The sequence below is a fragment of the Anolis carolinensis genome, chromosome Y (assembly GCF_035594765.1).
Source record: "Anolis carolinensis isolate JA03-04 chromosome Y, rAnoCar3.1.pri, whole genome shotgun sequence".
NCBI lineage: Eukaryota > Metazoa > Chordata > Lepidosauria > Squamata > Dactyloidae > Anolis > Anolis carolinensis.
This window is the reverse complement of record NC_085848.1, coordinates 1,288,807-1,310,502: the sequence shown is the minus strand read 5'-3', so window position 1 is coordinate 1,310,502 and position 21,696 is coordinate 1,288,807. Positions and strand designations below refer to the sequence as shown.

The 21,696-nt window shown below is 42.6% G+C and overlaps 1 protein-coding gene across 4 annotated transcripts; it reads right to left on the bottom strand.

Annotated features, from left to right (window-relative positions):
* Nucleotides 1-1,110: 1,110 nt before the first annotated feature.
* LOC134292954 (phosphatidylserine decarboxylase proenzyme, mitochondrial-like) lies at nucleotides 1,111-19,250 on the bottom strand. 4 transcript variants are annotated; one of them, XM_062958860.1, is made up of 8 exons: nucleotides 19,040-19,247; nucleotides 13,381-13,431; nucleotides 13,209-13,269; nucleotides 11,844-12,107; nucleotides 11,584-11,746; nucleotides 11,011-11,211; nucleotides 10,598-10,758; nucleotides 1,111-5,314 (listed from the first exon to the last, which is right to left on the bottom strand). In XM_062958860.1, exons 2-8 carry the CDS (start codon nucleotides 13,416-13,418, stop codon nucleotides 5,279-5,281), a joined length of 924 nt encoding a protein of 307 aa, XP_062814930.1. In that variant the 5' UTR covers nucleotides 13,419-13,431; nucleotides 19,040-19,247; the 3' UTR covers nucleotides 1,111-5,278. The 4 variants fall into 4 exon arrangements, with proteins under 4 accessions (XP_062814930.1, XP_062814928.1, XP_062814931.1 ...); XM_062958858.1 differs by lacking the exon at nucleotides 1,111-5,314 and adding an exon at nucleotides 9,081-10,211 and having other exon boundaries at nucleotides 11,584-11,750; nucleotides 11,854-12,107; nucleotides 19,040-19,250; XM_062958861.1 differs by lacking the exons at nucleotides 1,111-5,314; nucleotides 19,040-19,247 and adding exons at nucleotides 9,081-10,211; nucleotides 17,503-17,741.
* Nucleotides 19,251-21,696: the final 2,446 nt, after the last annotated feature.

Sequence of the window (21,696 nt, the reverse complement as noted above, 5' to 3'; positions counted from 1 at the left end):
TATAGCTATTCTAATCTGCCCTTCCCTTAAGATAGAGCTGGCTCTGAATTAGAACACACTTGAATTGATTTCTGAGCCTCTCTAACCAAGTCTCAGGTCTACTTGATGAGATGGTCACAGAAGCAAAGTGCTGAATTAAAATTAAATGTCCACCCTGTTTGTAATCATGAACTGAAGAAGGGGCAATTATCTTGTTGGTTTTAAGCAGCAAAATGTCTACAATCTGTCTGAAAGATACATCCAGGCACCAAAGCCATTTCTAAAGGATGGGATGTTTAGCTCTTTCTCACTAAATGAAGCTTCCCATATCAACCACCTTTACAGCAAAGGGTACAAAAAAAACTTTATCTGTGGCAGCTGATATACAGAACAGACAGGGAAAAGCACTTCTTTACACATTATTAAAATGTCATTTTGGAAGGAGATAAAGGGGAAATATTCTCATGTAATGTTAAAAATCTTCAAGAACACTGAAAACATTTGTTTCTGTATTAAGGGGAAGGAGACATTTTGAATTAATGATTTGTCAGAACACAGTATGATTGATTTGGGGGAAAGCAATTGAAAAAAACTAATAATGCAGGACTTTGGTTGGTTGGCATGCTTTTATGTGTTCAGTGTCTGAAACTGTCAGCACCATATGAAGCATGCTATTCAAATTGGTTACTTAGGTCAACACACTTCCTTCCCTTGGACAAGTGAGTCAAGAATCTTTAAGAAATGAAGATGAACCTTTTTATTGAGACTAGATGACAAAGATCCAAATCTACATCAATTTATCTTCTACCATAAATCCAGTAAATAACAGTGCCAATAGTGGATGAGATTGTGGACTGCATTTGCTTATGGTGTGGAACTAGGTTATGAATATTTCTTTATTCTTTTTGAAAAAGAGGTTCACCATGTCTTTCCACCTTTCATGGAATTTTAGAAAGCATGTGGAGAAAATCAGAGAGCCACAATCTGTGGATCACCATGTTGAGGTAGGAGTCAAGCACTGAAGGGGCAAGGTTGTAAAAGATGTAAAAATACTCCTCTCAATCCAAAGTCAAAAGCAGGAGGCCCCTTTTCTGTGAAGAGGGCGAGGAAAAACACCACAAAAGTTGGATCTTCAAACTGCAAAAGAACTATTTATTGCGTGGCCATAGCAATGAGACAAATACATGCATACATGCAATCAAAGGATTTGTCCGAATTTCCAAAATGGTTGCGAGGGTTTTATCACCTCCACAGAAATTAGCAAGCATATCCTTATTGGCTTACAAAGATCATTCACCCCATTTGTCTAATGTTGTCTTCGTCACAAGCATCTTGACCATCATGCAATCCCATTGGTTTTCTATGCTGTAACAACATGTAACTCTTTAGACAATGGTGCTTTCATGTTACTGACCCTGACTTGTTGCAAGTATATGCTCGAAATCGTATGGGAACCGGTTCTGACTTGATGTATTGTTATTATTTGAAAGTAACTTCTTTTCTCTGGAACAACTCTTTTCCCAAACACCAGCATTTTCTCTCAAGCGCAGGCCTTCCTCAAACACAGGCCTTTTGCAACTTAGGTCAATCAAAACATATGGGACTTATAGTCATTACAAGTATCTTTGAAAATTTCTTTTTAAACCCACGTCCCTCTCATTCCCTTTTTTTTTTCGAAGCTGAAAGTCTTCGAAAAATCAAGATTGCACACACACAGAGCAAAGAAGCAATCAGACTATCGCCATACAGTGACCCCCTGTTCTGTGGCCAATCCTCCGCATCCACTCTGGATGTTTCTGCCAACTCTGGATTCTCTGATGTAGTTCCTGTGATCTCACTAGGAAACAACATCAAAGAGTTGTATGTCTTCTGTCTTTAAAAGGGCCACTGCAAAGGATAGCGTAGCTCTATTGGCATATATTATCACAGTGAAGCAACACAAGAATATCAATAACATTATGACAATTGCAATCTCAAACATGACCAGTGCCTTCACTCACTGTAGGTCAGGAAGTCAAGAGGTGAGCGAACTCTACCAATATGAGTTCTGAATGTACTATGTGGTGTATTTTGGATACATCCTTTTTGATTTGTCCTGAATGACAACAAGTTGTATTTTGTACAATTGCCAATCTGTGTAGCATCAGGGTGTTGGCGAAAGAGTCTGCTCCCAGTTGGAGGGATTGCAAACCTCTTATCATGTAGTTTGCCAGTTTCTCTAGCTTTTGCTGGAATGCGTTGGATTCTGTCTAACGTTCAGAGCTAGACAAGATTGTATGTGTCACCTTTTAACTGTGGCTCAGCCAGATTATTTGTCTCATGCCCAGGTGGCTGTTGTATGTCAGAGGATTTCCATCCTGCAAGAATTACGGTCTGGGGGCAGTGTCTTTCCTGCCCAACTCCCACAAATCCAGTGCAGTCCTGGTCCAATCCTGCCAGCGACTTTATGTATCAATGTAATGTGGAGTTGTCTGCACATGTCAAGTTCTGCTTGGTTGCAGATGTCTGTGTCCTGTATGTCTGACAGGAATGCAATGAAGTCACATCTAGGGTATTGGGGTATGGTTTTTGTGAGGGTCCAGTGAGGTTTGGGCTGAGTCAAGTGATGTACAAAGGGGCTAAAGGGGATGAAGGCCTCCCCTCCTTAAAACAAAATGACTGGGATCTGTTGTCTTTGGTGTGGTGTTTGGAAAATGGGCTGTTTTCAGGTGTATGAAAATGTTGCACTTCACATTAGGGAGCAACTTTTTACAGAAGACAGAGTGGAATGTGGTACTGTTTGCAGGTGTGTGGTGTTTCTCCCTCGTAGGGTTAAGTGTGGACCTGCCATAATGGGCCATCCCTGAGTGTGATTGGAAGGCCATGTGAACATGCTTGCAATCTTTCTGTCATGGCATTTATCAATTTGTGTAATGTATTTCTCTCCCATTCTGCTGTAATGGGGTGTGAAGGATTAACCAATTCAATGACATCACCTCTGCAATTTTTAAAACAACAGTTCTACATCTTGACAGGAGCAATGGAAGCAAATGGAAGCTATCAAGCTAATAATCAGAATCAATGGCAGTATTAACCACTCTAACAATTCAGCAGTAAAACTTATTCAAGTTCTAGAAAGGTAGAATTTTGATCAAGCCCCAGTCATTTGGCTTCTTCCGATGATGGATTCGTTGCTAGGGCCAGAGGTGGCCATTCACATACATGTCCAACTTTCAGGTCTTTTCAGTCTTTGGCATAAAGTCAAACTGGGGGTGTGTTTCCTCTTCCTTGATCAAAGGAATAATGTTCAGTTAATTTGAAGAAAGTCTCTTTTCGTCCAATCTAGTCTCTAGTCTCTGTGTCTAACCAGTCTCTGGTAATCTCTGTGTCCAGGAAAGTCTGTAAAGAAAATCTCCATCTCTCACAGGGCTTTAGCTGTCATACCCAGTATACCCAGCATGTGGTGTGGGGTAGACTCAACCCCTGCGGGTTTTGGATTCCAAAACAGGCCTTTCAGTCATAATGCCTCATGGATCTCCAATTTTGGAAAACAGGCCTCTCAGTAACAATGCCTTATGGATCTCCAATTTAGGAACAGGAGTCCAAAAAGCTGAAACAGAAAGCAGAAAGATAGTGAGAGGGGGACGGGGGAGGGGGACGGATTACCCATCTGTCGATCATCCTGTTCGGCATCACTTTTGTCTCGGCCAATCTTGTTGAAATCCCTTCTCTCTACGGGTGGGGCAGGTAGGCCACTATTCAGCTCCCAAACGACCCCTCCATGGCCTCTTGAGAAATGATTCCTCCATGGGCCTTCTTTCGCGATCTGCAGCAATCCTTTTTACTCTGGTCCTGCTGCAATGGTTAACTTATTTTATTCTTTGTCACATTGTCTCCGTGCTATATCCTCCTTTTGGCTTAAAAAGCAAGGTTGTTAGATGGCATATGAAAAAGTCCCTCATTGTCTCTCAAATCCGGCAAAAATCCGAATTATTTGCAATGTCCCGTTACAAAAGGTCCTAACCAGGAGCGTTGGGTCAAAATAGCAAATTGTATGTTGTTGAGTTGGTCAGCCCTTACAGCCTCCAGCCTGATGCCACACTCCATCACAGCCTTAGCACTCAGCAACACCTATAGGCCCTCCCAGGCCTCTCAATAAACATGTCTCATAGACTTCTGGGTTTATCCCATACAGGAGTTCAGGACCTGTAGCAAAAAACAATGAGAGGGAAAAGAAGGGGAGGGAAATACTCATCCTTCCAGGCTGTATGGCTCTTGAAGCACTCTCTCTAGTCGTTTCGCTCACATCCACGGCAGGCCTCCTCAGAGGTTGTGCCTTTGACAACACACTCATCTGTCTTGAAATCCAACAAAATCTTTCTTCTCTGCATCTTTTTCTTTTCTTTTCCGCAAACGATTTAACAATCGTCTATCCACTTGCTGCAATGCAATCTTCCACTCCAGTCCTGCTGCAGTGTTAAACTTACTCAATTCCCCTTTTACACCGTCTCGTTGCTACATTCTTTTTCTTCAGCTTTAACAGATCAAAATTTGTTAGTAACACACGTTGAAAAGCCTCCTGCTGCTTCTCAAATCTGGCAAAATCCAGGCTGGGGGCGATGGAAAAAATGCCCCTATTTGCATGATCTAATGTCCCGTTTACAAAAGTCCTAGTCCTCCCTTTCCGTAACCTTTAGAAAGAGTTGGGCCAAAATCACAAAGTCCAGAATCCAAATCTCACAAAATTATTATGAAGCAACATGAGATGTAGCCAATTATATCATGTCTTTGGTTCTCAAAAGGATAACTTTTTATCACTTGGGCACTAACTCCCTTTTTGAATAAAATGTCAATCAAAAATTTAAAAATCAATGTCAGTTCTTAATCCTTCTGTGTCAGGAATATGGGATCAATTTTTTTCCAAAAATAAATATATTTTTTTTTTTGCACTGCCAACTTGTGACAGTTTCGCATACAAAGTCTCCACAACCAATAACTCCTCTCCTTGTCCTCTCTTTTCAGTATCCATCTCCTCTCCAAAACATTCATTCACATTCCTTCTCCTTCTTCTTGACTCACCAAGACCACCTGTATTCCAAAGTGCTGCAAAAAAGAACCTCCAACATTTCCCTATAACCTGTAAGGGGTTTAAACAGTCTGTAGAACAGAAAAAGGGGGAGTAGCCCACAGAGGCTTGAGTTTTCAAAAGTACACTTGTTCAGGCTCATTTTTTTCTTCTTGAGATTCAATTTCTGGGCAAATGTCCAGCTCTTATCTGTTGTATCACCATGTTCTCCAAAAACACTGAAGCATTGTTCTTTCAAAACAAGGAATTTTTTTTCAAGCCTAAGACCACCTTTTTTTCAAAAAAAAGAAAGAAAAAAAGATATCAACAGCTTCCGAATTACTTCTGAACAAACATGTTGGCTTTTTCTCAAGACATTTTTCCAGGTCAGAATGCACAGCACACAGAAACCAGGATTTTTTCTCATTTCAGGAAATAGCAGATATTTACACACAGAATGATTTAACCAAAATCACTCTACACTTCTTATTTAGAATCACATCACTCAATTGTCATCTTTTTTCATTAAATTCACATGTCCAACATATATTTTAAAATCTACTAACATTGTTTATAACTCTTTATGCATTTTGAATTCAACACATACACCTCATTCACACAAGGTCAACAGGTTCTCTGATTAGTGGTTAGTTGTTAAGCATTTTCACACACTCTCTCTCAAAACTGTCAGAACAGCCCAAAAATTCATATACATTCTTAACTTAAGACATTTTTTCTAAGACACAGTTAACAAGTTCATAACTTATCGTTTTAGGTAGTTGATTGGTTTGCGACCATCATAAATGCCTTGCTGTTCTAAGGGAAATTTCCAACATGCCTTAAGCAGGCCATAGTAAGACCTACATTGAAAAAGACTTCCCTTGATTCTTCTATTTTAAACAACTTCAGACCAATCTCGAACCTGCCTTTCTTGGGCAAGGTCCTGGAGCGGGTGGTTGCCTCTCAGCTGCAGGGTTTCCTGGATGACACCGATTTTCTGGACCCATCGCAGTCCGGCTGCAGGCCTGGGTTCAGCACCGAGACGGCTTGGGTGGCCTTGGTGGATGACCTCCGCAGGGAGCTGGGCAGGGGGAGTGTGACCCTGCTGGTTCTCCTGGACATCTCAGCGGCTTTCGAGACCATCGACCATGGTCTCCTTCTGGGACGGCTCTCTGGGATGGGCCTTGGGGGTTCTGCTCTGCAGTGGCTCCAGTCCTTCCTGGAGGGCCGTTCCCAGTTGGTGAAGCTGGGGGACACCTGTGGGGTTCCATTCTGTCCCCATGCTTTTCAACGTCTACATGAAACCGCTGGGTGAGGTCATCCGGGGATTTGGAGTTGGGTGCCATCTCTACGCAGATGACACCCAACTCTACTACTCCTTTCCACCAAACTCCAAGGAAGCCCCTCGGGTACCGGACCAGTGCCTGGCGGCTGTGATGGGCTGGGTGAGGGCGAATAAGCTGAAGCTTAATCCCGACAAGACAGAGGTCCTCGAGGCCAGTCGCATGTCTGACCGGGGTATTGGGTGGCCACCTGTGCTTGATGGGGTCGCACTCCCCCCGAAGGCGCAGGTCCATTGCAGTCTGGGGGTCCTCCTGGTCTCGGGGCTGACTCTTGAGGCTCAGGTGTCGGCCGTGGCCGGGAGGGCCTTTGCACAACTAAAGCCTGTGCGCCAGCTGCGACCGTACCTCGTGAAGTCTGACTTGGCCATGGTGGTCCACGCCTGAGTCACCTCTAGGCTGGACGATTGCAATGCGCTCTACCTGGGGCTGCCCTTGAAGATGGCCCGGAAATTACAAATAGTCCAACAACCGGCAGCCAGACTAAACGGAGCAACCTACAGGGAGAGGTCTACTCCCTTGTTTAGGGAGCTCCACTGGCTGCCGTTCACCTTCCGGTCCCAATTCAAGGTGCAGGTACTCACCTACAAAGCCCTGCACGGTTCGGGACCCCCCTACCTTCGTGACCGCCTCTCCCCCTATGAACCTGCACGGTCTCTTCGTTCGTCGGGGGAAGCCCTCCTCTCGCTTCCGCCTCCGTCACAAGCGCGGTTGGTGGGGACGAGGGAGAGAGAGGGCCTTCTCCATCGTGGCCCCCATCCCGGCTCTGGAACTCGCTCCCCAGGTAGATCAGGCAAGCCCCCACCTTGGATGTGTTCAGGAAGAGCCTGAAAACCTGGCTCTTCCAACAGGCCTTTGATTAAGATCGCCCATCCCCATCATAATTACAATTATGCTCCTCGACCTTTTGTATTGGTCGCTCTTTTCCTGATAACTTGACATTAATTCAGGGCTCCTCCCTACCTAATGTGATCTTAAATGAATCTATTGCACTTTATCTATTTACGAATTTGTTACTCATAATGGGCACCTTGCTTATCTACTATTGCAACCTCATTGTTTTTATTCGATCTTTTAATACTCTGTTGGGTTTTCCCCCCGGTTATTGTGTATATATTATTTATTTTTTATTTATTTATTTACAGCATTTCTATTCCGCCCTTCTTTCTCACCCCAAAGGGGACTCAGGGGGGATCACATTACACATATAAGGCAAACATTCAATGCCTTGACATAGAACAAAGACAAACACAAACGCAGGCTCCGAGCTGGCCTCGAACTCATGATCTCTTGGTCAGAGTGATTGGTCTCAGCTGGCTGCAGCTGGCTGCTCACCAGCTTGCGCCACAGCCCAGGCTTTTTATTATTGGTTTTTGTTATTGTTCTTTGATGTTTCATATTTTATCATTGTTTTGTATCTGATTTTGCTGTAAGCCGCCCCGAGTCCCCTTCGGGGGAGATGGAGGCAGGATATAAATAAACATTTTCCCCAAACTTGTCCAATATGCTCTGTTGGTTATGGAGGCTCTGTGTGCCAAGTGTGGTCCTGGTCCATCATTGGTGGGGTTCGATTGCAGGTATACATCCCAGTACTTACGGCTCCCAAATGTCCAGGCCAATTCCCCTCCAAATCGACCAGTATACAAATCTGGGCCTATCGGGTCTGCATAGCAAGTTTGGCCCAGAGCCATTGTTGTTTGGGTTCCTAGCGTTCTGGGTGTAGGTGAACTACAACTCCTCTACATTTTACAGTAGGAGTCACAGGGCTCTGACTTGATGCAGGGTGAACTACAACTTCTGCCATGTGGAGTCAGTTCCTAAACTCCCCCAGTAAGTTAGTTGGAGCTCAGTTCTGCTGTGTTTGTTATGCAGAGAGATTGGAAAGGGAAGGCCAAGAAGTTGAGGCTTAATCTTGACTCAGTAATACCATCCAGTCTTAACTATTGACTGCCCTAACCCTTGGCACTTTATTTATTTATTTCCAGCATTTATACCCCGCCCTTCTCACCCGGGGGGACTCAAGGTGGCTTACAACAGTAGGCAACATTTAATGCCAAGAACATAATAATAAAACACAAACAGTACATATCATCAATTAAAACCATAAAAATACATCATTAAAATACACTATAACAATTAAAACATATGTAAATTAGATCCATTTGTCTAAAAACCTCATGCTTCAACCTTCAATCGTATCATGTTGATGTTATCATATTACTCGTTAAAAGCTTGTGCACACAGCCATGTTTTCACAGCCTTTCTTTGCCCTACTCCTGAATCTCATTGCCTTGTGTTTCTGCACATCCCTGCCTTTCCTGTAATTTCTTAATAGCCCCATCATTTACTCCTGATGCTTGCTGATGTATTTTATGAATGTTATTTTACTGATATTGTTCTAATTATATATGCTGTCATCGTATTGTTTTATCTGTTGACTGAGCAAGTAGATAAATAGGTATCACTTTATGCAGAGAGATAATAAAAGTCTCCCCTGCATTCCTTTTCCTTTCTTTCCCAGCTCACCCTCGAAGCCTGCTACAGGAAATCGGAAAGGCCCTCAACACATTGGACAGACAGGACTATAAGTTTCCAATATAACACCGAACACTAGGTGTCGCCAAAGGGAGGAGCCTTCCACTACATTCCTTTGTCAAACAAAGAGATACACACAGATAGATAGATAGATCGATAGATAGACTCATATATTTTAAGGCTCAGGAAAAACATATTTTTATTATAATGAGACATATAAAAATGAGATGTCAGACTGAAGAAGTTTGTTTTTTTCTCTGCTCAGTTCCCGCTGAGAAAGAAAGCCAGGTGAAAAAGAGAAAAATCCCCCATTTTTATATTTTCTTCCCAAAATAAAATGGTTATCATTTCTGTTTTTTTGTTATTCTCCCCAAAACAAAATAGCGGCCACTACTTTTCTCTTCAATCCTTCCCAAAGACATTTCTTGCCCTTTGTAATTTTCTTTCCCATGGTTCTTCCTCCTATACACAAGGGCTGCCATGTGCAATGAATTTTCCCCAAAAACAAAATGGCCATGGCTGGTTTCTTCTTCTCCACAAAACTGGCTACCAAGTGCACTCTCTTATCCTATCCCTCCACACATAAAATGGTTACCACTGGTTCTTCTTCATCCCAGACAAGTACAGTATACTTTTCCCCAGAACAAAATGGCCACCGCTGGTATTTCTTCCATTTTCCCCACACAGAATGGTTGGCACAGATTCTTTCTTCACAATGGACAACACGTGCCCTTTCCTCAAAAAAAAATGCTTCCACTTATGTGTGGAAACAATATGGCTATCAAAACAAAATGGCCACCATAGGCTATTACTTCCATTTCCCCACACAAAATGGCCACCACTTGTGTGTGGAAACAAAATGTACAAAAGTGCAATGTATTTATCCCAAAAACAAAATGGGTATTGATAGTTGTTTCTTCTCTTCTTCCCCCCACAGCATGGCCGCCCCGTGCACTGTATTTCCCCAAACCAAAACGGGTGGCGGTGGCGGTGGCAGCAGCAGTCCCGTGGGTGGGTGGCCAGGGCAAGATGGCCGCTGCCTGGTGGGCTCATTTGGGGAGGGGGGCGTCCCCGAGGGCCTCCCCGAAGCGGATCTTCTGCCCGGGGCGGAGGCGGAAGGCGAAGTGGGCGGGGGCCTCGAAGAGGAGCACGATGGTGGAGCCCAGGTTGAACTCCCCCAGGGGCTCCCCCCGCCGCAGGGCCACGCCCCCCGGCCCCCGCCCCACGCCCCCGGGGACCTCCCCCCCCTCCGGCCCAAAGCACACGTCCCGGAAGGAGCCCGCGCGGTCCCCGGGACGGTTCGTCTGCAGCTCCTGCACGGGGGGAGGGAGGGAGGGAGAGAGAGAGAGAGTTGGGCATCGGCTCCAAAAGCGGGTGGCCTTCCCACTTCAAAGACCCCCATAATTTTAAGTTACAGCATAACAAACATATCTGACACGTTTGGGTCCCGACCCATCAAAGCCCATGGGGAGCCTTAGTGGAACAAACCAACAAATGTACATTGGACACTGGCTGCAAAAGCGGGTGGCCTTCCCGCTTCAAAGACCCCCATAATTTTAAGTTACAGCATAACAAACATATCTGACACGTTTGGGTCCCGACCCATCAGAGCCAATTCGGGGCCTTAGTGGGACCAGCCAACCAAGGCGCAGGCAGGCGCTCCCTTCCCGCCCCCCCTCCCCCCCTCCGTGGGTCTGACCTGGTCAAAGTAGATGCGAATGGAGCCCACGTTCTGTGCGCCGACGGCGGTGAGCGAGAAGAAGCCGTGCTCCCAGCAGCCGCAGAGCAGCACCCGCTCGTTGTGGCAGAAGAGGGAGCGCACCCAGCGCACCACCCCCGGGCTCACCGACATCAGCGAGCCTGCCCAGAGCGGGGGGGGGGGGGGGGGACGCGTCACCACCATCGCAAGGACATAAGAAACACACACACACACACACACCCCCCCAAGGCACACGTGAGCCCTGCAACCTCCTCTCTCCAAGGATCCCTGGACCCAGGTCTGACTCAAGAGGACGGATCTTGAGCACTGACTCTTGAGTTGACCCTCGACTCCATGGGATGGCAGGGCCCGATGGGGAGGAAGGCGGTAGGCAGGCGGAGGGGAGGAGTCACCTGGGAAATGGCGCCGGAGGGCCACCCGCCAATCCGTGGGGGAGTGGAATCCGTGGTAGTCCCCGGGGGCCAAGTAGATGACGCAGTGGAAGAGGTCGCGGCCCTCCCCGGAGACCAGGCGCTGCTGGAAGGAGGCGGAGTCCGAGGCCGAGGGGGCGGGGCCAGAGGAGGAGGAGGAGGAGCAGGAGGAGGAGGCGGGGCCTGGCGAGAAGGAAGGAGGGAGGGACAGGGAGAGTGGCAGGGACACAATGTATAATAATGATAGGAAGGAAGGAAGGAAGACCAAGATGGCCGCCGTGCAAGATGGCCGCCGTGCAAGATGGCCGCCGTGCAAGATGGCCGCCGTGCAAGATGGCCGCCGTGCAAGATGGCCGCCGTGCAAGATGGCCGCCGTGCAAGATGGCCGCCGTGCAAGATGGCCGCCGTGCAAGATGGCCGCCGTGCAAGATGGCCGCCGTGCAAGATGGCCGCCGTGCAAGATGGCCGCCGTGCAAGATGGCCGCCGTGCAAGATGGCCGCCGTGCAAGACCACCCGCCAAAGGAGGCCCAATAATGGCTAATACGGGTACGTACCGGAGGGTGTGTGGTGGTGGGGCGGGGGTGCCCGGGGGGGGAGGTGTGTGTGGGGGAGGGGCCCCAGGAAGTCCTCCAGGGAGTAGGTGACGCCCTTGACCTGCTCCACCTCGCAGTTCCGCACCCGCCCGAAGCTCAGGATCCGGCCGTCCGAGGGGCTGACCTGCGTCCGGGGAGGGGAGGGGGGGAGAGGGGCGTGACCCTGTGGGCGGAGGAGAGCCCCCCCCCTCCCTCCCTCCCTCCCCCCCTCCCTCACTCACCAGGGGGGAGGCGGAGGCGGAGGCGGAGGCGGGGTGTGCGGCGTGGAGGGGCCGCGCGTGGGGCTTGAGCCGGCGAGCGAAGAAGTGGCTGAGGGAGGCGTAGTGTCGCAGGTCCTCCTCGGCGGCCTCGCGCAGGTCCACCCCGAAGGCCCAGGCGTAGAGGCCCAGGACGGGGCCCCGCAGCCAGACCGGCAGCTCCACGCGGCTCAGCCGCCCCCACGCCCGAGACACCAGCCGCGTCGGCAGAGAGCGGTACAGCCACACCTGCACACAAGCACACACGCCCGTCAGCCGGAACAACAACAACAACAACAACGTAAGAATAAGATCATATAAGTAATAAGATAGGTAATATTAATAGGAAATAAATAATATCATAAATAATATGACATAAATGATACCATAAATAATATAAAAACAATAATAATAAAGGTAAAGTCCAGTCATGTCTGACCCCGGGGGTTGGGCTCATCTCCATTTCTAAGCCAAAGTGCCGGCGTTGTCCGTAGACACCTCCAAGGTCATGTAGCCAGCATGACTGCATGGAGCGCCAAGGTTACCTTCCCGCCAGAGCGGTACCTATTGATCTACTCACATTGGCATGTTTTCGAACTGCTAGGTTGGCAGGAGCTGGAGCTAACAGCAGCCACTCACGCCGCTCCCAGGGTTTGAACCTGGAACCTTTTGGTCTCCAGCTCAGTGCTTTAACGCACTTCGCCACCGGGACTCCTTAAATAATACCATAAATAATATAAAAACAACAATAATAATATAAAATAAAAAATACCATAAATAATAAATAATCATAATCATAATACATAAACATATAAAACATAAATAAAGTAGAGTCTCACTTATCCAAGCTGAATGGGCCGGCAGAAGCTTGGATAAGCGGATATCTTGGATAATAAGGAGGGATTAAGGAAAAACCTATTAAACATCAAATTAGGTTATGATTTTACAAATTAAGCAACAAAACATCATGTTAATACAACAAATTTGACAGAGCATGTAGTTCAATACTCAGTAATGTTATGTTGTAATTACTGTATTTACGAATTTAGCACCAAAATATCACAATGCATTGAAAACATTGACTACAAAAATGGCTTGGATAATCCAGAGGCTTGGATAAGCGAGGCTTGGATGAGTGAGACTCTACTGTAATAAGAATATATTATGATAGTAATAAATATAAATCATCATCATCCTGCATCATCACATGTTTCTTCCTAGACAATAGATAGATATTCATTCCATCCCAGTGTTGGCCGCAGCATCACCCTAGATATACAACAATAACAACAACAACACTGCTGTAATGATAATGATAATGATGATGTTGATGTTGGTCCTATGGATTACCCTGGAGAGGATGAGGAGGGCCAGGGGCCACGGGGGGCCCCGCAGGCACTGCAAGGACAGCCTGGACACAAACACACAAACAAACACACAGCAAAAAAGGTCAGGCCGACGGGTGGCGGAAGGGGACGCCCCCCCCCCCCCCCGGGAAAAGGGGCGCAGGAGCGTCGCTCACCAGGTCCCCGATGGAGGAGGAGGAAGAGGCCGGCACATGACGTCATTCAGTCTTGAGAGAGAGAGAGAGAGAGAGAGAGAGAGAGAGAGCGAGTGGTGACGTCACTCATTCATTCACTCACTCATTCATTCATAAGTAGGACCGCCTGGAGCCTCCATTCAGAAGAATTCAGGGGAATCCTAAGGATACTCATAATTTAATTATTATATTATTATATAATATTACTACCTGTGCCCGGCCACGCGTTGCTGTGGCGAAGTCTGGTGGTCTGGGAAATAAAGTATTGAGGAATTGGTGGTAGTTAAGGTCAAGGGTCAAGGTTTTCCCCAGACATTAAGTCCAGTCGTGTCTGACTCTGGGGGTTGGTGCTCATCTCCATTTCTAAGCCGAAGAGCCGGCGTTGTCCGTAGACTCATGTGGGATGACTGCATGGAGCGGCATTACCTTCCCGCCGGAGCAGTACCTATTGATGCACTCACATTTGCATGTTTTTGAACTTCTGGGTTGGCAGAAGCTGGGGCTAACAGTGGGGGCTCTCTCCGCTCCCCCAATTCAAACCTGTGGCCTTTCGGTCCAGAAGTTCAGCAGCTCAGCGCTTTAACATGCTGTGCCATCAGGGGACATTATTTCCTAAAGGTTGTGAATATACAATATTTCTGATTGTTTTTTTTTTTTGTCTGTTGGAGGCAAGTATGAATGCTGCAATTAGGAAAAATGATTAGGATGTAATGGCCTTGCAGATTTAAAGCCTAGCTGTTTCCTCCCTGAGTGATTTTTTTGTTGGGAGGTGTTAGCTGGCCCTGATTCTTTCCTGTCTGGAATTGCCTTGTTTTCAGAGTGGTGTTGTTTGCGATATTTTATGTGCTTCTACTGTCTGTGGCCCTGAGAAAACAGAGGATTGGCCAGACTTTGATGATGGGAATACTTTGTTGGGAGGTGTTAGCTGGCCCTGATTCTTTCCTGTCTGGAATTGCCTTGTTTTCAGAGTGGTGTTGTTTGCAATATTTTATGTGCTTCTACTGTCTGTGGCCCTGAGAAAACAGAGGATTGGCCAGACTTTGATGATGGGAATCCTTTGTTGGGAGGTGTTAGCTGGCCCTGATTGTTTTCTGTGTGGAATTCCCCTATTTTCAGAGTGTTGTTCTTTATTTAGTGTTCTGATTTTAGAGATTGTATTGTTCTGTTTTATTATACCACATTAATTTTTATATATTCTGATTTTAGTGTTTTTGAATACTTGGAGCCAGATTGTATTCATTTTCACGGTTGACCGCAACACAATAATAATAATAATAATAATAATAATAATAATAGTAAGGATAGTAATGATAGTAATAATAATGACTTTGGTAATACATAGTGCTTCACTGCCTTCTCAGCTTCCTTTCTGGAAGAATCCTTTCTTGGGAGGTGTTAGCTGGCCCTGATTGTTTCCTTTGTGGAATTTCCAATTTCCTTGCTTTATTTACTTTCTTTATTTCTTTATTACTGTCCTGGTTTTAGAGATTATATTGTTCTGCATTATTCTATCCTAGAAATTATTTCATATCAAAGTAGAATCTCACTTATCCAACATTTGCTTATACAATGTTCTGGATTATCCAACACAGTCTGCCTTTTCATAATCAATGTTTTTGTAGTCAGTGTTTCAAATTCATTGTGATATTTTACTGGTAAATTTGTAAATACAGTACAGTAGAGTCTCACTTATCCAACATAAGTGGGCTGGCAAAATGTTGGATAACCGAATATGTTGGATAATAAGGAGGCGTTAAGGAAAAGCCTATTAAATATCAAATTAGGTTATGATTTTACAAATGAAACACCAAAACATCATGTTAGACAACAAATTTGGCAGAAAAAGTAGTTCAATACGCAGTAATGCTATGTAGTAATTACTGTATTTATGAATTTAGCACCAATATATCACGATATATTGAAAACATTGACTACAAAAATGCATTGGATAATCCAGAACGTTGGATAAGCGAGTGTTGGATAAGTGAGACTCTACTGTAAATAGTACTTAGCATTACTGCGCATGGAACTACTTTTTCTGTCAAATTTGTTGTATAATATGATGTTTTGGTGCTTAATTTGTATAACGATTACCTAATTTGATGTTTAATCGGCTTTTCCTGAATCCCTTCTTATTATCCATCATATTCACTTATCCAACGTTCTGCCGGCCTGTTTATGTTGGATAAGTGAGAGACTACTGTATATTTATAATCTTACATTATCTGCTTAGAACTGGATTATATGAGGCCCCTTCTTCACAGCTGTATAAAATGCACACTGAAGTGGATTATATGGCAGTGTGGACTCAAGATAATCCAGTGCAAAGCAGATAATATAAGATTATAAATGGGTTATAGAGCTGTGTGGAAGGGCCTTGAGTCTACACTGCCATATAATCCAGTGCAAATTAGATAATCTGTGGAAGAAGTCTAAGTGAGGCCTAAATCTGCCTGTCCCCTAACTGAAACCTGGCTGTCCCTTGGTTGCTAGGCAACCAAGTGGGCAGAGCTTAGCCCTCTAAACTGGCAGCAATTGGATAAAAAAAATTATTGCTCTCCCTCTAATTAGGACTTTATTTTTCTTTTCTTTTTGTTGTATCAACCTTGAGGCGTGGATGATGGGTTGTGTTGTCAAATTTCGAGGTTGGGGGGCCTGTAGTTTTGTTGTTTTGTCCACTGCCCTGATGTCATCACTCTTTTATATATATAGATATATTGTTATACAGTAGAGTCTCACTTATCCAACATAAACGGGCCGGCAGAATGTTGGATAAGCGAATATGTTGGATAATGAGGAGAGATTAAGGAGAAGCCTATTAAACATCAACTTAGGTTATGATTTTACAAATTAAGCACCAAAACATCATGTTATACAACAAATTTGTCAGAAAAAGTAGTTCAATATGAAATAATGCTACATAGTAATTACTGTATTTACAAATTTATCACCAAAATATCACGATTTATTGAAAACATTGACTACAAAAATGCATTGGATAATCCAGAAACTTGGATAAGCGAATGTTGGATAAGTGAGACTCTACTGTATGCAATGATAATATTCATTAACTTATAAATTAATTATGTCACATTATTCCATTATTTATTATTTTATTTATTCTATTATTTATTATTAGAGTCCATTCTTCTATATGCTATTAATATATTCTAGGATTATACATGATTACATTTCTAAAATAGAATAATTATGTCATATATTTATAATTTAATAAATATTAATCATTATTAAATATATACGACTACACTTATCGTCGTCATCCTCATCCTTTCCAAAGGAAGTCCATATGATCCACTAGATAAATGGTTGGCGGAAAGGTCATCTAGCCTGACTCCGTTGTATCCCAAGGCAAACAAGGCAGGAAGGAATGTTTGCCAAGGAAGGCCAGTCATGGGATACTTTGCACCAAGAAGACACACAGAGAGAGGGGTCAACAGTCACCTACTACAATATATTATTTAATTTATTATTATTATTATTATTATTATTATTATTATTATTATTATTATTATTGAGCTGAACACTCTAATTAACAATCAGGACATTGCAATTGTAATTATTATTATTTCTATTATTATTACTATTATTATTAGTATTATTATTATTATTAGCTTTCCTTGAAGGCATCCATAGAATCTCTTTTAATAATAACAATAATAATATATAATAATTTAAAATACATAAAATGTGCAATTATAATATAACAGATTATATGCAGTATAATAATATAGTATATTAAATGTAATATAATAATAATATAGCTAACATATGCAATATAGAAATACATATATAATATGTCATATATGTGATACAATATTATATAGTATATATGTAATACATTCAATATAATAATATACTACACAATATGTAATATATGCAATACAATAATATAATAATTTATGTAAAATAATTAAAATAATATATTGCAAGTAGTATATGCAATATAACAATATATTATATAGTGCAATTTATATGAGTAATATATTTAGTATATGTAATATAATAATATTATTATATTAGATGTAATAGATGTAATAATAATAATAATAATAATAATAATAGCTCATCTGTCTGCCAAGGTACCTTGGGAAGGAAGGGAGGGTTCTGCAGAGTGCAAAGGGAGAGGAAGGGAAGCCAGGCTTTTATAAATAAGGCTGACCCGGATTTAAAGGGCCGGCGCCTCCTTCTGCCATTGGTGCGGAGGGGAGCCCCATGGAGGACCGTGCCAAAACGGTCTAATTTTAGTCTCATTCTCCTCAATGAACCCGCCATTTCTCTTTGAGGGGTTGGTCAAGGGGGTCACTGCCGACCCCTCTGACCCCCAAACCCAGTGACCCTTTGACCATCCAATTCCTAGCCAGAGAAGTTCAGAGAGTTCCTTTGGCTCTATGGGGCAGAAAGAGACACTTAAAGGGACGGCGCCACCAGGAAAATAATGTTACCTATTATTCTTTGACATATTCGATTATATTTTTATATTAGTAAAGGTAAAGGTTTCGCCTGTCCAGTCGTATCCGACTCTGGGGGTTGGTGCTCATCTCCATTTCTAAGCCAAAGAGTCGGCGTTGTCTGTAGACAGTCATGTGGCTGGCATGATTTATATCACTTATGTCAAATAATAATAGGTAAAATGACTAAAAATAAGCCTTCCTTTCACAATGATGACAACTCAAGGTGTATACCAAGATGAATATCTATCATATCTCATCCTGTGAGCAAAGCTGTCTTGATGGTAAACAACAACAACAACAACAACAACAACAACAACAAGACAGCCAAAGCAGGATGAGCTGATGACAACAGGGCCTCAATGGAGGGAAATAAGCCCATTGATAAGACAGGCCGGCTCAAAGGTGAAGCCAACACCAAGGGAGGGAAGGAAGAGGGATTAGCATCGCCCCCAAACAGGGCCTTTGGACTCTGGACTACACACAAATAGATCTGGAAATCATGCAAAATAATAATAATAAAATACCCAGGAAAAATAGTGAGGAAAAATTAGAAATAAATAGGAAACAGTAATAATCGCCATGATCAACACTAATCAATAGAGTGATTATTACCTCAATAATAATAATAATAATTATATACACAGAAAAATAATAAATAATAATATTGAGGAAAAAAAATAAGAAATAAATAGGAAACAGTAATAATCACCATGATCAACACTAATCAATAGAGTGATTATTACCTCAATAATAATAATAATAATAATTATATACACAGAAAAATAATAAATAATAATATTGAGGAAAAAAAATAAGAAATAAATAGGAAACAGTAATAATCACCATGATCAACACTAATCAATAGAGTGATTATTACCTCAATAATAATAATAATAATTATATACACAGAAAAATAATAAATAATAATATTGAGAAAAAAAATAAGAAATAGGAAACAATGATAATGGCCATAATCAATAGTAATCAATAGCTAGAATCAATACTAATCAATAGAGTGATTATTACCTCAATAATAATAACAATAATTATATACACAGAAACATAATAAATAATAACATTGAGAAAAAAAATAAATAGGAAAGAGTAATAATGGCCACAATCAATCCTGATCAATAACCGATACGGATCAAAGGGGTGGTGATGCTTACCTCCCAGGGGTGGGCGATCCTGGGTGGGACCTCGATGCCCTGCTCCTCCAGCTGCTTCTCCTTGTGGCTCCGGTACCCTCGGTACGTGGCGTACCCGCCCCCGGTCGCCAACAGGAAGTGCAGGGGGCGCCACCGCAGGACCCCCCGCGAGGCCACAGAGTGCGCCTGCCGCTCCGCTGCCCAGCCAGAGAAACAGTTATAATATTCATATTATTATGAACACTTAACATTACATAAAAATACTATATTACATTAAGATTACTATTATATTGTATTACATCAATACTTTTGTTTTATCATTATATTATTATTATATTCATTTAGATTATATTACATGTATTATTTATTATATTTATTATTATATTTATTTAGATTATATTATTGTACAGTAGTCTCTCACTTATCCAATGGGCCGGCAGAATGTTGGATAAGCGAATATGTTGGATAATAAGGAGAGGTTAAGGAAAAGCCTATTAAACATCAAATTAGGTTATGATTTTACAAATTAAGCACCAAAACATTATGTTATACAACAAATTTGACAGAAAAAGTAGTTCAATACGCAGTAATGCTACGTAGTAATTACTGTATTTACAAATTTAGCACCAAAATATCACGATGTATTGAAAACATTGACTACAAAAATGCCTTGGATAATCATCCTCTATCATCATCATCATCATTTAATTACTTATTAATCGCCCTCTATCCAAGATGCTCTAGGCGATTTACAAGCTAAAATTGTAAAGGATAAAAATACATACATACAAATATTGATAAAATTAACATAATCCAGAACATTGGATAAGCGAGTGTTGGATAAGTGAGACTCTACTGTATTTATTTATTGTATAATACACTATTATATTATATTACATTAGTATTGTTATATTATTATTGATCGTGTTGTTAATATATATTATCATATATACACCCATAAATATCCTTACCGATGAATCTGAGCAACGAGGGTCTCGCTAGCATCTTAACGGGGGGTCCATTTCTGGCCTTTGAGACACAATGACTGAAGCAGAGACTGCCAAGATACAGAACGATATAATAAATGAGAATATAAACAATTCTAATATAATATAACATAATATAAATACATTTAGTAATAATAGTATGATACCTTCTAATAATATAATAATAAGTATGAAAGCAGAAAAATAAGACAACAAAGGATTCATTCCCCCAGGCAGGAAGGAGCCAGGCTTTGAAGCTGCAAGGCCATTCAATGCTAATTAAAGTGGCCAATGGCAACGTTCACACTTGCCTCCAACAGACAGGAGTTCTTTCTTAATTCCATAGATATATAAACTTCATTTCCTTCGTTTCCAACAGACCTCTCAGCCTTTGAAGATGCCATTAGTCACAGAAGCAGGCGAAATGTCAGGAGAGAATGCTACTTAACTGGGCCATGGCCAGACAGCCCGGAAAACAACTCACAGCAACCCAGTGATTCCAACCACTGAAGGGACATGGGAAACCTGCCGACCCATCTCTCTCATTGAACTCTGGCTTAAAATGGTCCTTAATTAAAGGGATATTAATAGGCCTGAAGGTCGTTAGGGCCGATGAGGAAACCCAAGGAACGAAGGCCTTGAAAGAGGATCTATCTATCCATCTATATACATACATACATACACGAGTACACACACACACACATATATAATATTACATACATTATACTATATTATATATTACCGTATCTATATTATATACATATATATATATATATAAAATTTATTTTGATATATTATATTACATTATATAATTCATATATAGTATAGTACAATGTATATATCATAACAGATATGCAATGTAATATAATATGAGAATATAAATTACATATATTATCTAATACACATACAGTAATATATAATGGAGTATAATGTATATAATATTATAATCTAATCTACTAGAAGATATATAATGTAATATAACATCATACAATTTATATATACTAATATACATATGGTAATATACGATACAGTATAACATATTATATATTTATGTATATTAGATACTATAGATATGTATAGGTAAAGGTAAAGGTTTCTCCTGACGTTAAGTCCAGTCATGTCTGACTCTGGGGGTTGGTGCTCATCTCCATTTCTAAGCCAAAGAGCCGGCGTTGTCCCTAGACACCTCCAAGGTCATGTGGCCACTGGCATGACTGCATGGAGAGTAGATTATGTGTATATATATATGTATATATATATATGACATTATATATACCTGATGGTATATTATTTTATAGCATTATATATATTGCACAGGGATAGATAGAGAGAGGGAGATGTACATCCTACTCGCCTCGTTTCCAAGAGGCCTCACAACATCTCTGAGGCCTAAGGCGACTCCTGTGTGTGTGAATGAATGAACGGCGGCCTTCACGCCTCACGCTCATCCGCCGCCATCCGTTCTCGGCGTTGCTTCCCCGCCTCGCGGCCTCCACCCCCGGCTCCCTCCGCCCTTTCCCTGCCTCTTCCCCCCGCCGAGGTCCCTACCTGTCTTGCCGGCGGAGGAAAAGAGCCCCCGGCGCGGCCCTCTTCCCCGGCTGGAGCGCAGCGCGAAGTGAACCCGTCACGGCCGGAGCCGCCATTTTGGATCCGCGGCCTAGTGGCTCCTCGGCGAGCCTGCCTGCCTGTCTC

Excerpts from the sequence above, each read along its gene's own strand:
- LOC134292954 (XM_062958858.1), bottom strand. The coding sequence starts at position 19,248 with ATGAATATTATAACTGTTTCTCTGGCTGGGCAGCGGAGCGGCAGGCGC. Across the intron at positions 13,432-19,039 it reads GGATCGCCCACCCCTGGGAG|ACTGAATGACGTCATGTGCC; the intron begins GTAAGCATCACC and ends CTCTCTCTCAAG. Across the intron at positions 12,108-13,208 it reads CCCTCCTCATCCTCTCCAGG|GTGTGGCTGTACCGCTCTCT; the intron begins GTAATCCATAGG and ends GCTTGTGTGCAG.